Source organism: Octopus bimaculoides, chromosome 13 (assembly GCF_001194135.2).
Source record: "Octopus bimaculoides isolate UCB-OBI-ISO-001 chromosome 13, ASM119413v2, whole genome shotgun sequence".
In the NCBI taxonomy this organism is placed as follows: domain Eukaryota; kingdom Metazoa; phylum Mollusca; class Cephalopoda; order Octopoda; family Octopodidae; genus Octopus; species Octopus bimaculoides.
In genome coordinates this window covers 32,880,583-32,894,110 of record NC_068993.1, presented here as the reverse complement: position 1 = coordinate 32,894,110, position 13,528 = coordinate 32,880,583, and the positions used below count along the sequence as shown (strand labels likewise).

The following is a 13,528-nucleotide window of genomic DNA, read 5'->3' as shown; positions in this document are numbered from 1 at the left end:
TATATATATATATATTTATATATACACATACATGTATATAGCCACTATATGTATAGTTACAAGTGTATCTGTATGGTTAAGAAGTTTGCTTCCTGACCACATTGCTTCAGCTTCAATTCCACAGAGTGGCACCTTGAGCAAGTCTCTTCTTGTATAGCCTTGAGGTGACCAATCACTTGTAAGTGGATCTGGTAGATGGAAACAGCAAGAAACCTATTGTGTGTGTGAATGTTTGTCTCCTTGTTTTAACACTGCATGAGAGTTGTAAGCAAGTGTCACTGTCATACAAGCAGTGTCATTCGTTTTTAATATACTATGAAAACATGTCAGACCACAAGGAAATATAACAGGAATCCCTGCTTCATGGAAGTAATGCCTTCCTGAAAATCTGGCTGTAATATGAAATTAATTTTCCTATTGATTTTCATATCAAATGAGATTGTGTTCCTATGCAAAAAAGAACAAGAAAACAACAGAATAAGCAACATGATCGCCTTTATATATGAAAATAGCTATGTCTAAACATACATGGTACAATATAGATACATAAAAACACAAAAAAATTTCAAGAGGAATGAGTTAGGGAAACAAGAATCATATCATAAGAGTACATTCTTATCAAAGATGTTGACTATTGTGAGGGGTGTTGGTGGAATGAACGTTTCTAGGAGGATAAGGGACAATATTTAAAAAGCTTATAGTTTATTATCATTAACATCAGCTTGAGAAGTGAAGAACTTATCCAAAGTTGTTTGTTGTTTATGATGCATCGTCACTTTCTACAGCTCAGTATAGGGATCGAGATCATATATATATAAATATATGTGTGTGTGTGTATGTGTGTGTATGAATACGTGTATACACATGTTTGTATGTGTGTATGTGTACATATGTAGACATGAACGCAGGAGGTTTATGTCTATGTATTGTGAGAATATGGTTGCCTGTATTTTTTATCTTTTCCTTTTTTTCGTTTTATACCTAATAGAGTAACTTCCCTTTTATTCAATGGTTTTTTTTTTTTTTCATAGTGTCTGTTGCCATTAATGACCGATGAGAATGCATTGTAGCTCTTCGCTCCAACATTCGAAACTCTGAGTACTATAATAACAACCTTTTACTGTTTGTTCTAAATTATAACATATATATATATACATACACAGTATGAGAATGGGCTGAGTATGATCAATTGGATGTGTAATGGCAGTTCAGCTGACAAAAAAGAGTAAAGGCATACAAACTAAGAGCTCAGGAGGAGGTAAATCCTCGTACTGCATCATACCTTAAAGGTACAAAAAAGAAATAATAAATAAGCAAGCACCACTGAGATGCAAGTGAGGAATGAAGGCGTTTTTAATCTTACCTGCCGTCCCAGCAGTGAAGTCAATGACTCCATCGACAAGGATTGATCTTTTAAACTGTGTAGTTTGTACTTCCATCACTTTGGGTCAGCAGTTGTAATATATGGACCTATTGTAAGGGATTAAAAAGAAGGAAATAATAAAACATCATCATGATCATCATCAAAATTATCGTTATTTCCATTATTACAGCCTTTATTATTATCATTACCACTATTACTCTCATTTTCAACACCAATGAAAATATTATCATCACAATCCCCACCATCAAAATCCTCACTTTCACATCATCACAGCCTTCATTATTATTTCACATAATTATTAGAGTATTGGAAACTATGCTTAGCAGCATTTAATTACAGCTCTTTACATTCTGAGTTCATCCTTCCCTATTAAATCGTGCTTAAATAATAAACCCTTGTTATTACTGCTTCTTTTTTTATTTTATGTAATATATTTTATAGGACCAGGTCCAAACTATGGGCCAGTGGTACTATAGAGAAGATATCACTTGATTGGCAACACTTTCAATAGTATGTCAGTTGTTCCAAGTAGTGTAATCTTTCTGGACTGCCTAAATACTGATGTTGTCCAGGATGTGGTTGATGAACTTTCACATTCCCTTCTATGTGAGTTCCAGCACTCCAGTGACCAGTGGTATTATTTCACTTTTCATATTCCACATCCTGCTGATTTCTATCTCCAGTTTCTCTTTGAATAGAAATGTTTCTTCTGGAAGGTATTGTATAATTTGAGAATTAGGCACTTCCTGTCCTTCATATCATTGATAACAATATCGGCCTTGTTGGATTTATTCCTAATGTTTTTGTCAATGCTTAATGGTAAAGAAAACTACTTTTATTATTATTTCATCAAAGAGAATGGATATAAAATACTGCATTTTGTTGGGTTTTTCTTCTTCGTGTTAACTGTCAAGCTTCAATAAAAGGCCTTAAAGCAAAAGTACCTTTCTAAGAATATAACAAGTTCCAAGGAAGGCAGATTTTGGAACACACATCTTTTTCATTGCGCAACCAGTCTAGACAATATGATAGTTTTTGGGGGATTAAATCTCATGCTCTAATGATAACTGGTACAACTTCCACTTTTACTGCTGGACATCACTGCATTATTGATATTTCTACTCTTTAATCAAAGTATTTTGAGATATTTTCCTACTTCTTCATTTGCAGTGCTTTAACTTGAACAAAATTACAGCATCACTAATTATTATTATTGTCTTTCATCATTTCATAGTCAGCTGTTGCAAGTGGTGTGATCTTTCTGGACTGTATAAATATTGATGTTGTCACATACTGGGGTTGATGTAATCGACTAGCACCTTCCCCCAAAATTTCAGGCCTTGTGCCTATAGTAGAAAAAAAAAAATCATCATTATAATTATAATAATAATCCTTTCTATTATAGGTACAAGGCCTGAAATTTTGGGGTAGGGAACTTATCAATTACATCGACTCCATTGCTCAACTGGTACTCATTTTATCAACCCTGAAATGATGAAAAGCAAAGTCGACCTCGGTGGAATTTGAACTCAGAACATAAAGACAGATGAAATGTTGCTAAGCATTTTGCCCAGCATGCTAATGATTCTGTCAGCTCACCACCTTTGTAATAATAATAATGATTTCAAATTCTGGCACAAGTCCAGCAATTTTGAGGGAAAAGATAAGTACATATTTTATCAACCCTCAAAAGATGAAAGGTAAAGTTGACTTTGATGGAATTTGAACTCAGAATGTAAAGACAGATGAAATGTTGCTAAGCATTTTGCCCAGCATGCTAACAATTCTGTCAGTTCACCACCTTAATAATAATCCTTTCTACTAAAGGCACAAGGCCTGAAATTTTTTTTTTGGGGGGGGGTAGCCGATTACATCAACCTCAGTGTTTCACTGGTACTTAATTTATCGACCCTGAAAGGAAAAAAGGCAAAGTCAACCTTGGCAGAATTTGAACTCAGAATGTAAAGACATGAAATGTCGCTAAGCATTTTGCCCAGCATGCTAACGATTCTGTCAGCTCACCAGCTTAATGCCGCTGCCGCCAAAGACGATGACGATGACGGCAATGATTATAATGATAATGATAATGGCAGTGAGATGTTTGACTGGCAGAAATACTTTTGAAAAAAGTGCTTGCAGTATTTTGCTTCAGCTCATTACATTCTGAGTTCAAATCTCACTGAGGTCATTCATTCCTCTGGAGGTCAATAAAATAAAACAACAGTCAAATACTAGAATTAACTAACACCCTCCTCATATAATCACTGACCTTGTACCAAAATTAGAAACTAATATTATTATTATTATTGCTGCCATTGTTATGGAGGTTATTTCTGTCACTTTTTCAAACTTTCAATATCTATCAAGATTTTAAACTGATAACCAAGAGGTAAAGATACTGTCTTTATCACACATAAACATATACAACCCCCACTCCTATTATCACCGATATAGCAGTTAATTAGTTTGCTGTTTTTCTCATTTTCATTTTTTGCTGGGAGTGGTCGGCATGTCTTAGTGTTTGATCTTCAAATTTGTTGTTTGTTGTTATAATATCATCATACATGCATACATACACACACACACACACACTTGGTTGGCCCCAGGTCAGCCTTGACTGAAAAGATCTCTAATCAAATATGTTCCAGCTGTAACCATTTAATTGTATTTCTTTCTGGTTTACAGTGAGGTAAAACGTAGGAACAACTTTGCAGTCTTCAGAAGACATTAGAACATGCATGTCCTTACAGCACCCCCACCCACCCCTCTACACGAGCTCATGTTACTTCACAGTCAGCATTCATACCGATATTTTTAACTGTGACTTTTGTGTTGCATCTACAGTGGAACCAGCCTGTAGGCAGCTATGTAGAGCTTATCATAACTTTAAGAAACCAAACACACACTTTCATATGCTTTTCCCTATTTGATGCAGTGCACATCCCACCATACATTGATCAGGGCTAATTCCATCTGCTCCTTTGAGGATATATATATATATATATATATATATATATATATATATATCAACCCTTTATTTTTGGGAAAACAGAGATATATCATTTTTTATTTTTTCATCTTCTAGGAATTGACCCATGTTTACTATTTCATTCTGGCTCATAACATTAGTAAGACTGTTGCTTTTGTTATTAAAATCATTACAGCCATCATTAATCAGTTTTCATTTACATTTGCTAAAGTACAAAAGTCATCTGTGTTCATAATTGTAACTGCTTCTTCAATTACCATAAATTTTGTCTGTTTCTTTCCCTTTTTTCAAATCTATTTTGGCAAACAATATTTGTTTTGGCAGTGTATTTACTTCTACCACATTTATGGCTCTTTCTACTCTGTCACTGAAAACCATGTCATCAATCTATATATATATATATATATATATATATATATATATATATATATATATATATATAAAAGAGAAATTTTGTCTGTTTGTGTGCTTGTTTGTCCAGCAAAATGAAAGTAAATGGTTCAGGGGAAGCTATTAGGCTTTTTCTATATATATAAAATCGAAATTTTGTCTCTTTCTTTCTCTGGCAAAATGAAAGTACCTGGTTCAAGAGAAGCTATTATGCTATTGCATAATTTGTCTCAACCAAAATTATACAATGGTACAATACTAAATGTGCAAAAACTTATGAGGGAACTGCACTGAGGCAAATATTCTCACTGGTTGTGATAAAGGTGACACCGTCTTCATTCCTCGCATACCAGTTATACCATCTAATGTCCCATTCCGATTTAAGTGGATACAGTTTCCTATTCCACTTTCTTTTGCCATGAGTACTAATAAAAGTCAGGGACAAACACTAAAAGTTGCTGGGTTGCAATTTGAAGAACCATGCTTTTGCACATACAGGAGGAGTAAATCTAATTCTGTGGCCGTAGTCTCACCCAGGTTCAGATTCCAAACTGAATCCTTCAATTCTCCTTGGGCATACAGCCTATTCAAATGTTAAAAGAAACCGTGACAAATGGGTCTTCCATTGGACCCAAGGCCTTCTCAGTGCCATCGCACAGTCACCTGGATTCCATAAAGCTATTCTATATGATATAGCTATTTTTCCAGCTTCATTCACGTTGAAACTGAATCTTTTGATTCTCCTTCAGCATACTGTCTTTTCAAATGTCAAAAGGAACTGCGACAAATGGATATTCCAATGGATGTCACTGCAGTCACCTGGATTCCGTAAAGCTATTCTTCTATATGATATACCTATTTTTCTAGCTTCTTGGTTCAGATATAAATATACAAACTTCTTTCAGATACACAGAGAGAATCTGACAGTGAAGCGACATGCACACAGACCCGATTTCATTACATTCCTGTAATGTAGTGTTGGAACTTCAGCACTAATGCTGACAGGACACAGCATTTGTAATTTTGTTTGACTATTATTGATATTCCTAATAAAAAAAATGTCTCCTAAAAAAAAGCGCGTCAAAAAATGAACACCAAACAAACGCACGGCATGCAGCAGAAAACAAGGATGAGACACATGCACAGCTTGCAGACCATTGACAAAAAAAGAAAGCTCGACGTTCAACTGAAACCGAACATCAAAGAAATGCATGACTTGCAGTTAGCCAACAAAGAATAACAGCTCAACGTGCAGCAGAAAATGAAGATCAAAGAAATGCAGAACATGCAGATAGCCAACAAAGAATGACAGCTCAACATGCAGCAGAAAATGAAGACGAAAGAAATGCATGACTTGCAACTGATCATCTTCGAAGTGCATCACATCATATGCAAGAAACTGCAAATAGACATGAAAAGGACCGAATCAGGCACAACAAAGGTAGGTCACGTCAGCAATGGCGTCTTGCTGCTTTCAGTTACAACTCCAATCATTGCTATGAATCTGAAATTGGCTCAATGTCTCACCAATGGTATTACTGTGGTGGTAAAAACTAGTTGAATGAACTACCTGCATTATGCTGCACGAGGGGGAAAATTATGCTGCCTTTCTTTTCTGACCTTCCTGAAGAACTGAAAAATTTTCTTCATGGAACTTCTCCCATTCAAAGCATTTTCGACAAAAAATACAACACTATAATAATGCTTTCCAAATAACTTCATTTGGAGCAAATATTGTGAATGTGGGAGGATTCATGCCCACATTCAAAATCCAAGGGCAAGTATATCATTGAATTGGTAGCATTTTACCACAAGAAAATGAAGACCATAAATTTTTGCAAGTTTATTTCATTAAGAATATGCAAAAAGAAGCTGAAACAAGGTATAATCTTAATAAAGGGCTTCACTTTAATATAATACAACTTCAACAAATGCTTCATAACAACAGTATTTATATGAGGAGTTTCAAGTGTACCCTTGATAATACACAAAGCAAAAATTTTTAACTGGTGATCAATTCTGATGGAAACCTGCCAGCTGAGAATTCACGGCATTTCAAAGCACCAGAGACTAATGAGGTTGTTTATAATTTTAGCAGGTGAACAAACTGGAAAACAGGATATAATTATAAATGTAGAGATTGTTCCATTCAAAGGGCAAGTGATACACACCACTCCTATGATGCTCTACAGTACCCATTGCTTTTTCCATATGGAACAGATGGATATCATTTTGGTATTTCTCAGGCAAGGGAAAGTTCTAGAAAACTGTATCGTGCATGGATTTTTATGCATTTCATCTTATGCTTAGACCCTTCAGTTTTAATTTATTGCATAGAACTAGGGATTTAATTCAATAATTTGTTGTTGACATGTATGCCAAGATTGAATCAGAAAGACTCACCTATGTAAGAACACATCAAAAACAGCTTTGGGTTGCTTCATATATTCGCTTACAAGACAGCATAAATAATGATGGGTATGGAAATAATCAGGAGCAATTGTACATCCTTCCAACAAGTGGACCTCACTATATGCATGAAAGAACACAAGATGCCATGACATATGTACGAAAATAAAATATGGTAGGCCAGATTTATTTATAACTTTTACATGTAACTTGAAATGGCCTGAAATACAAAAGGAACTCTTTCTTGATCAACAAGCACATCATAGCACAGATTTTTCACTTATAATTAAATAAGACGATGCACCTCTTTTCAAATTTATATATCTTTGGGGAAGTTTGCTATTCCATGCATACAGTGGAATGGCAGAAAAGGGGATTACCTCATGCCCATATTTTACTTTGGCTATACACAAAAATAAACTCAAATCAAATTGATTCTATAATTTCAGTCAAAATTCCTGATCCTGCTATTGATTGTGGTATCTCATATGGTTCATGGCCCTTGAGATGCTCAAAACCCTCAGTCACCATGCATGAAGGAAGGGAAATGCACAAAACAATATCCATAGAAAACAGAAAATGGAGGAGAGCAAGCCAAACTTGGTAATCATGAAGTAGACAATTGATGGATAGTTCCTTACTGCCCATTTCTGTCAAAGACTTTCAATGCTCATATCAATGCAGAGTATTGTAACTCCATCAAGAGCTTAAAGTATGTATGCAAATACATAAATAAGGGCAGTGATGCTGCTTCTATTGCCATTCAAGAAAACACTCGTGATGAAGTTAAACAATACTGAATAGGGAGATATATAAGCAGTAATGAGGCCTTCTGGAGCATATTTGGATTCACAATCCACGAAAGGCACCCAGCCATTCAACAACTATCTGTGCATTTAGAAAATGGTCAAAGGGTTTACGTCACAGCTGAGACAGCTGCAAATCAAGTCTCAAATTCAAGGGATACCACTTTAACGGCCTTTGTTGAGGGGAACAATTTTGCAAAAAAACTGCTATATCATGAGGTTCCTTTTTATTACACATGAAGTATGGGCCTCACAGAGGCAATGATGAAAGACCGAGACCTCTGGAGATATGCTGTGACTGCGAAGACCCAGCAAATAAAGTGAGTTCATGGCTGTATCCTACACCAGTTTCGCATAACCAGCCCCAGCTCATTCAAAAGCACTTTGGATCGTAGGGTGACCTACTGTGCTTGAGGAGACCTATTGAGTCAAGTACATCAACATCAAAATGAAAATCAAATGGAAATTGTAGTTGTGATACCTGTGCCGGTGGCACATAAAAAGCACCCACTACACTCACGGAGTGGTTGGCATTAGGAAGGGCATCCAGCTGTAGAAACACTGCCAGATTAGACTGGAGCCTGGTGCAGCCTCTTGGCTTCCCAGACCCTGGTCGAACCATCCAACCCATGCTAGCATGGAAAACAGACGTTAAACAATAATGATGATGATGATGAAACAGACGCAATATAGGTACAAAGGTTCAAGGTCATTCTAGGATTAAGTTTGGTACAACAATTGGTGGAGTATATACTGTACATGCTAGCCAAAATGAATGCTTTATTCTCAGAATGCTTCTTCATGTAAAAAGAAGATCCACTTCATGCGAAGTTTTGAAAGAAGTTGATGGTGAAATTTGCAGAACATACTGAGAAGTGTGTTTCAAGTTAGGTTTGCTTGCAATGGCAAGCAACACTAGAAGCTTCAATATAAAAAATACTAAAGTGTTTAAGATGTCTTTTTTGCTATTATTCTCAAAAATTAAGAAGTAGGCAATCCTGTTAAACTGTGGAATAAGTTTAGAAATGATCTTGCTGAAGATTTCAAGCATGAAGTTCTTCAAGAACGAGTAAATTACCTATTTAAATGGACTGTTTATATAATTGCCATTACTGTATTCATAAATATAATAACACATACAACTCACTATTGTCATAATAAACAAACAGAAGTTCATGGATGAAGTTGATCTTTTTTCTACTTCAATTATTATATGAGATCAAGGCTTTCAAGACATCAATCAGCTGAACTATTTGCAGAGCAGCTTTTGAAACTCAGTGAAGGGAGACTTCCAATTAATGAAGAACAGTTTCTTGCACTCAATCCAATATGTAATTCAACTGATTCCATTGGGGTTAGCATTAGGGTAAGGGTCTGGTGGATGAAATCTTTCCTAATCTTCTTCATAATTACAACAATACAAATTGGATCCGTGAGTGAGCTATCCTGACTCCAAAAAATGTTGCTGTACATAGCATTAATAATATGCTATTGAATAAACTTCCAGGAGAAGTATTCACTTATAATTCAATTGACAATGTTGTTGATGATTAGGATAGTGTTAACTACCCCATTGAATTTTTGAACTCACAAAAACTACCAGGTACAGCTCCTCATTGTCTTCACTCGAGAAAAGGGACTCCTATTATGTTATTGTGTAATTTGTCTCAACCAAAATTATACAATGGTACAATATTAAATGTGCATAAACTATGAGGAACTGCATTGAGGCAAATATTCTCACTGGTTGTGGTAAAGGTGACACTGTCTTCATTCCTCGTATACTAATTATACCATCTAATGTCCTATTCCAATTTAAACGGTTACAGTTTCCTATCCAAGTTTCTTTTGCTATGAGCATTAATAAAAGTCAGGGCCAAACACTAAAAGTTGTTGGATTGCAACTTGAGGAACCATGCTCTTCACATGGCCAACTTATGTCGGAGCATCATGTGTGGGATGAAAAGCAAATCTTTTTGCTTATCCACTTTTAATGCAATATGAATACTTCAATAACTTAATTTGTCATTACTATTATTACATTCAAGAATGATTAAATTACCTATTTAAATGAACTGTATTATATAATTGCCATTATAGTATTGATAAATAAAATAACACATACAACCCACTTATTATTATCATATAATAAACAAACAGAACTTCATGTATGAAATTGATCTTTTTTCTGGTTCAATTATTACATGTTTTCCTCTTATAAAAATACACACATACAGGAGGAATAGATTATATACATACATACATATATACATACATATATATATATATATATATATATATATATATATATATATATATATATATATATCATAATACTTTGAATGTGGCTCCCGAGAAACAGTAAAAGTAATTACTTGATCAACAACGAGTATTACTGCTAGTTAAAATATAAATAAGGAAATGTTTACAGATTATAAAATATGAAATATGCCTAAAGACAAACCATAAGGAGATGTGGGTGGCACTCAAACATTTCTTAGTATTTTGTTAACAAGAAAGTAAAAAGCAAGGATTTCTAATATAGGCATAGAGCAGAATGTGTTTTTTTTAGAGAGAGAACCACAGGTTATAGTTGATTATATCAATTCCAGTGCTTCACTGGTACTTACTATCAATCCCTAAAAGGATAAAGGGAATGTTAACATTAGCAAGATTTGACTCAAAAATATAAAGGAGCATAATTCAATGCCAGACATTTTCTTCAACATTCTAGCAAACCTGTCCATCTACCTCCCTTTGCCAATACCAAACAATAATTTATAATTAAATAATTAGGGACAGGAAGGGCATACAAGAATCTATGCCCACTCCACACATATGAAAAAATATATACACATAATTGAATGGAACTTGTGGAAGAGGGAGACCCAGGAAGACATGGGGCAAAGTATTGAAGGCTGATCTCAAGACACTAAGCCTTATGAAGGAGATGACAGGGGATTGAGACATATAGTGCCTTGCTGTTCTCAAGAAGACCCATCCACCATAGCAGAAATGATAGTGCTGGTGCCATATAAAAAGCACTGGAGCTAGTGCCACATAAAAGCACCCAATACACTCTGTAAAAGTGGTTGGCATTAGCAAGGGCATCCAGATGTTGAAGCCATCTCAGAACAGACAACAGAGGAGCCTGGTGTGGCCCCCAGCTTTACCAGCTCCTATCAAACCATCCAGCCCATGCCAGCATAGAAAACAGATGTTAAATGATGATGATATACATGGAAACTAAGTTGGTAGGATTTCCATGTGGTTTTGTGTTGCAAGTGATGGATGACTACAACAAATGGTTGGCAAGACACTCTGAGACTTGTCTAACCATATCAGTGTGGAAAATAGACTGATGATGATGATGATGATGATGATGATGATGATAAAATTTATAGAAACAGCAATCATAACTACAACAAATTGCTTTGAAGTGGGCCAGTTTATAAATTTGTTTTGTGTTGTTTATTTGCTTTTAGAGCGTTTCTTTTCTAAATCAGTGGGAGAAAGAGAAAATGGAAAATTAAGAAAGAGAAAGAAAGAGGAAGTGTTATTGCAGGTAAAGGAGAGTGAAGAGAAAATGAAAGGGAGAGAGAAAGGAGGAGAGAATGAAAGGAAGAAGAGGTGAGATAGGAAAGTAAAGGACAGTAAGAGCAGGAAGAGAGAGGGGGAAAAGAGAGAGAGAGAGAGAGAGAGAGATTGAATGAGAGTAAGGAAAGAGTTGAGAGGGAAGTGTAATGAAGGATGGCAGGAGGTAGGGGTTGAAATTTATGGAAGATAAAGGAAAGAGAGAGAGAGAGAGAGAGAGAGAGAGAGAGAGAGAAGAAAGATAGAGGATGATAGATACAGGGAAGGGAAGTGGGAGGTATAATTTATGAAGTTGTACAGGCCAAATACAAGGAGGAAAATATGAAGCGGGGGGGGGGGATATGGAGAGGGAGAGAGAATGAATAAGAGAGAGAGAAGGGGGGGGAGCAGAGTAATCAGATGAGGGAGAGTAGAACTGGGATGTAGGGTGGGCCATGTCCTAGAATGGACAACCTATATTTTGAAGGTAAAGATTATTATGAAAGGCTGAAGGTGGGGAACATAAGTAGAGAAAGGTCAATTGTTGAATTATGTAATTTTGTCAGAAGGAGTCATTTTTCCTCATTTTTATTGTTGGCACTCCGTCGCTTATGACATCGAGGGTTCCAGTCGATCCGATCAACGGAACAGCCTGCTCGTGAAATTAACGTGCAAGTGGCTGAGCACTCCACAGACACGTGTACCCTTAACGTAGTTCTCGGGGATATACAGCGTGACACAGTGTGACAAGGCTGACCCTTTGAAATACAGGCACAACAGAAACAGGAAGTAAGAGTGAGAGAAAGCTGTGGTGAAAGAGTACAGCAGGGTTCGCCACCATCCCCTGCCGGAGCCTCGTGGAGCTTTAGGTGTTTTCGCTCAATAAACACTCACAACGCCCGGTCTGGGAATCGAAACCGCGATCCTATGACCGTGAGTCCGCTGCCCTAACCACTGGGCCATTGAGCCTTTACTCTCATTTTTATTGACCCCACCACAACCAACAACAATGTACTCCCCCCATTCTGGAAGATATATGTAGTCACTCAATCTGCTAGAAATAGCAAATCACATGTCCCTCAAGTAACACCCTACACAATGATAATGTGATCCTGGGTTCTCTGCATATATGAAAATGACAGGATGGTCATGGTTGGAATGCTTTGAAGCATAAATCTACTCAGCCAGGCACAGCATTTACGAAAGTTTAAGAAATTTGTTTTTGCTCCCAGTTCAATCCTTTTTCCATAGCATCTTGGCCAAGTGTCTTTTACCATAGCCTCCAGTTGCCCCATATGACCCATACCTTGTAAGTAAAATTGGTTAGATGGAAACTGTGTAGAAGCCCTTCAGGTGGATTGTACCTGCAATTTAAAGGCCCAGCCTTCTCACTGAATCACAATGATTCTGCCTGAGGATTATATCAAGGGTATTATCCATAGCTGAGTATCCTTAATGTACTCAGCCACCTCTACATTAATCCAATGAGCAAGTGATTTATCTGATTGGACAATGCTTCTGTGTGGTCAAGTGAACTGCTAGAAATAGCAGTCAAACACTTCTCAAATCATTCATTACTATCTTGGAAAAGGAAGGACATATTGATAATATAACATTAGGGCAGAATTCTGTTTTAAGTATCTCATATAACACCTCATAGCTTTTTTTATTTTTTGGAATTTTCTGAAAATTTTTGTGTATTTGTGTCCTACACACAGAAATTCATACAATTATGAAAAAAAATCTTTTTTTACTTTCTTTTACTTGTTTCAGTCATTTGACTGTGGCCAAGCTGGATCACCGCCTTTAGTCGAGCAAATCGACCCCAGGACTTATTCTTTGTAAGCCTAGTACTTATTCTATCAGTCTCTTTTACAGGGACGTAAATACACCAGCATCGGTTGTCAAGTGATGTTGGGGGGACAAACACAGACACACAAACATACATACATACATACATACATACATACATATATA

The 13,528-nt window shown here is 36.2% G+C and overlaps 1 protein-coding gene across 11 annotated transcripts in view; it reads right to left on the bottom strand.

The window, feature by feature from the left end:
- The window catches only part of LOC106872059 (mitochondrial ornithine transporter 1), an 89,315-nt gene that overhangs the window by 22,952 nt on the left and 52,835 nt on the right, over positions 1-13,528 (bottom strand). For 10 of the 11 annotated variants that reach the window (XM_052972420.1, XM_052972421.1, XM_052972418.1 and 7 more), the window contains one exon: positions 1,364-1,470. In XM_052972420.1, coding sequence (XP_052828380.1) covers positions 1,364-1,439 — 76 coding nt within the window. In that variant the 5' untranslated portion in view covers positions 1,440-1,470. Of the gene's footprint in view, positions 1-1,363; positions 1,471-6,121; positions 6,141-13,528 lie in introns of those variants that run through there. The other variant, XM_052972417.1, reaches the window with a different exon arrangement.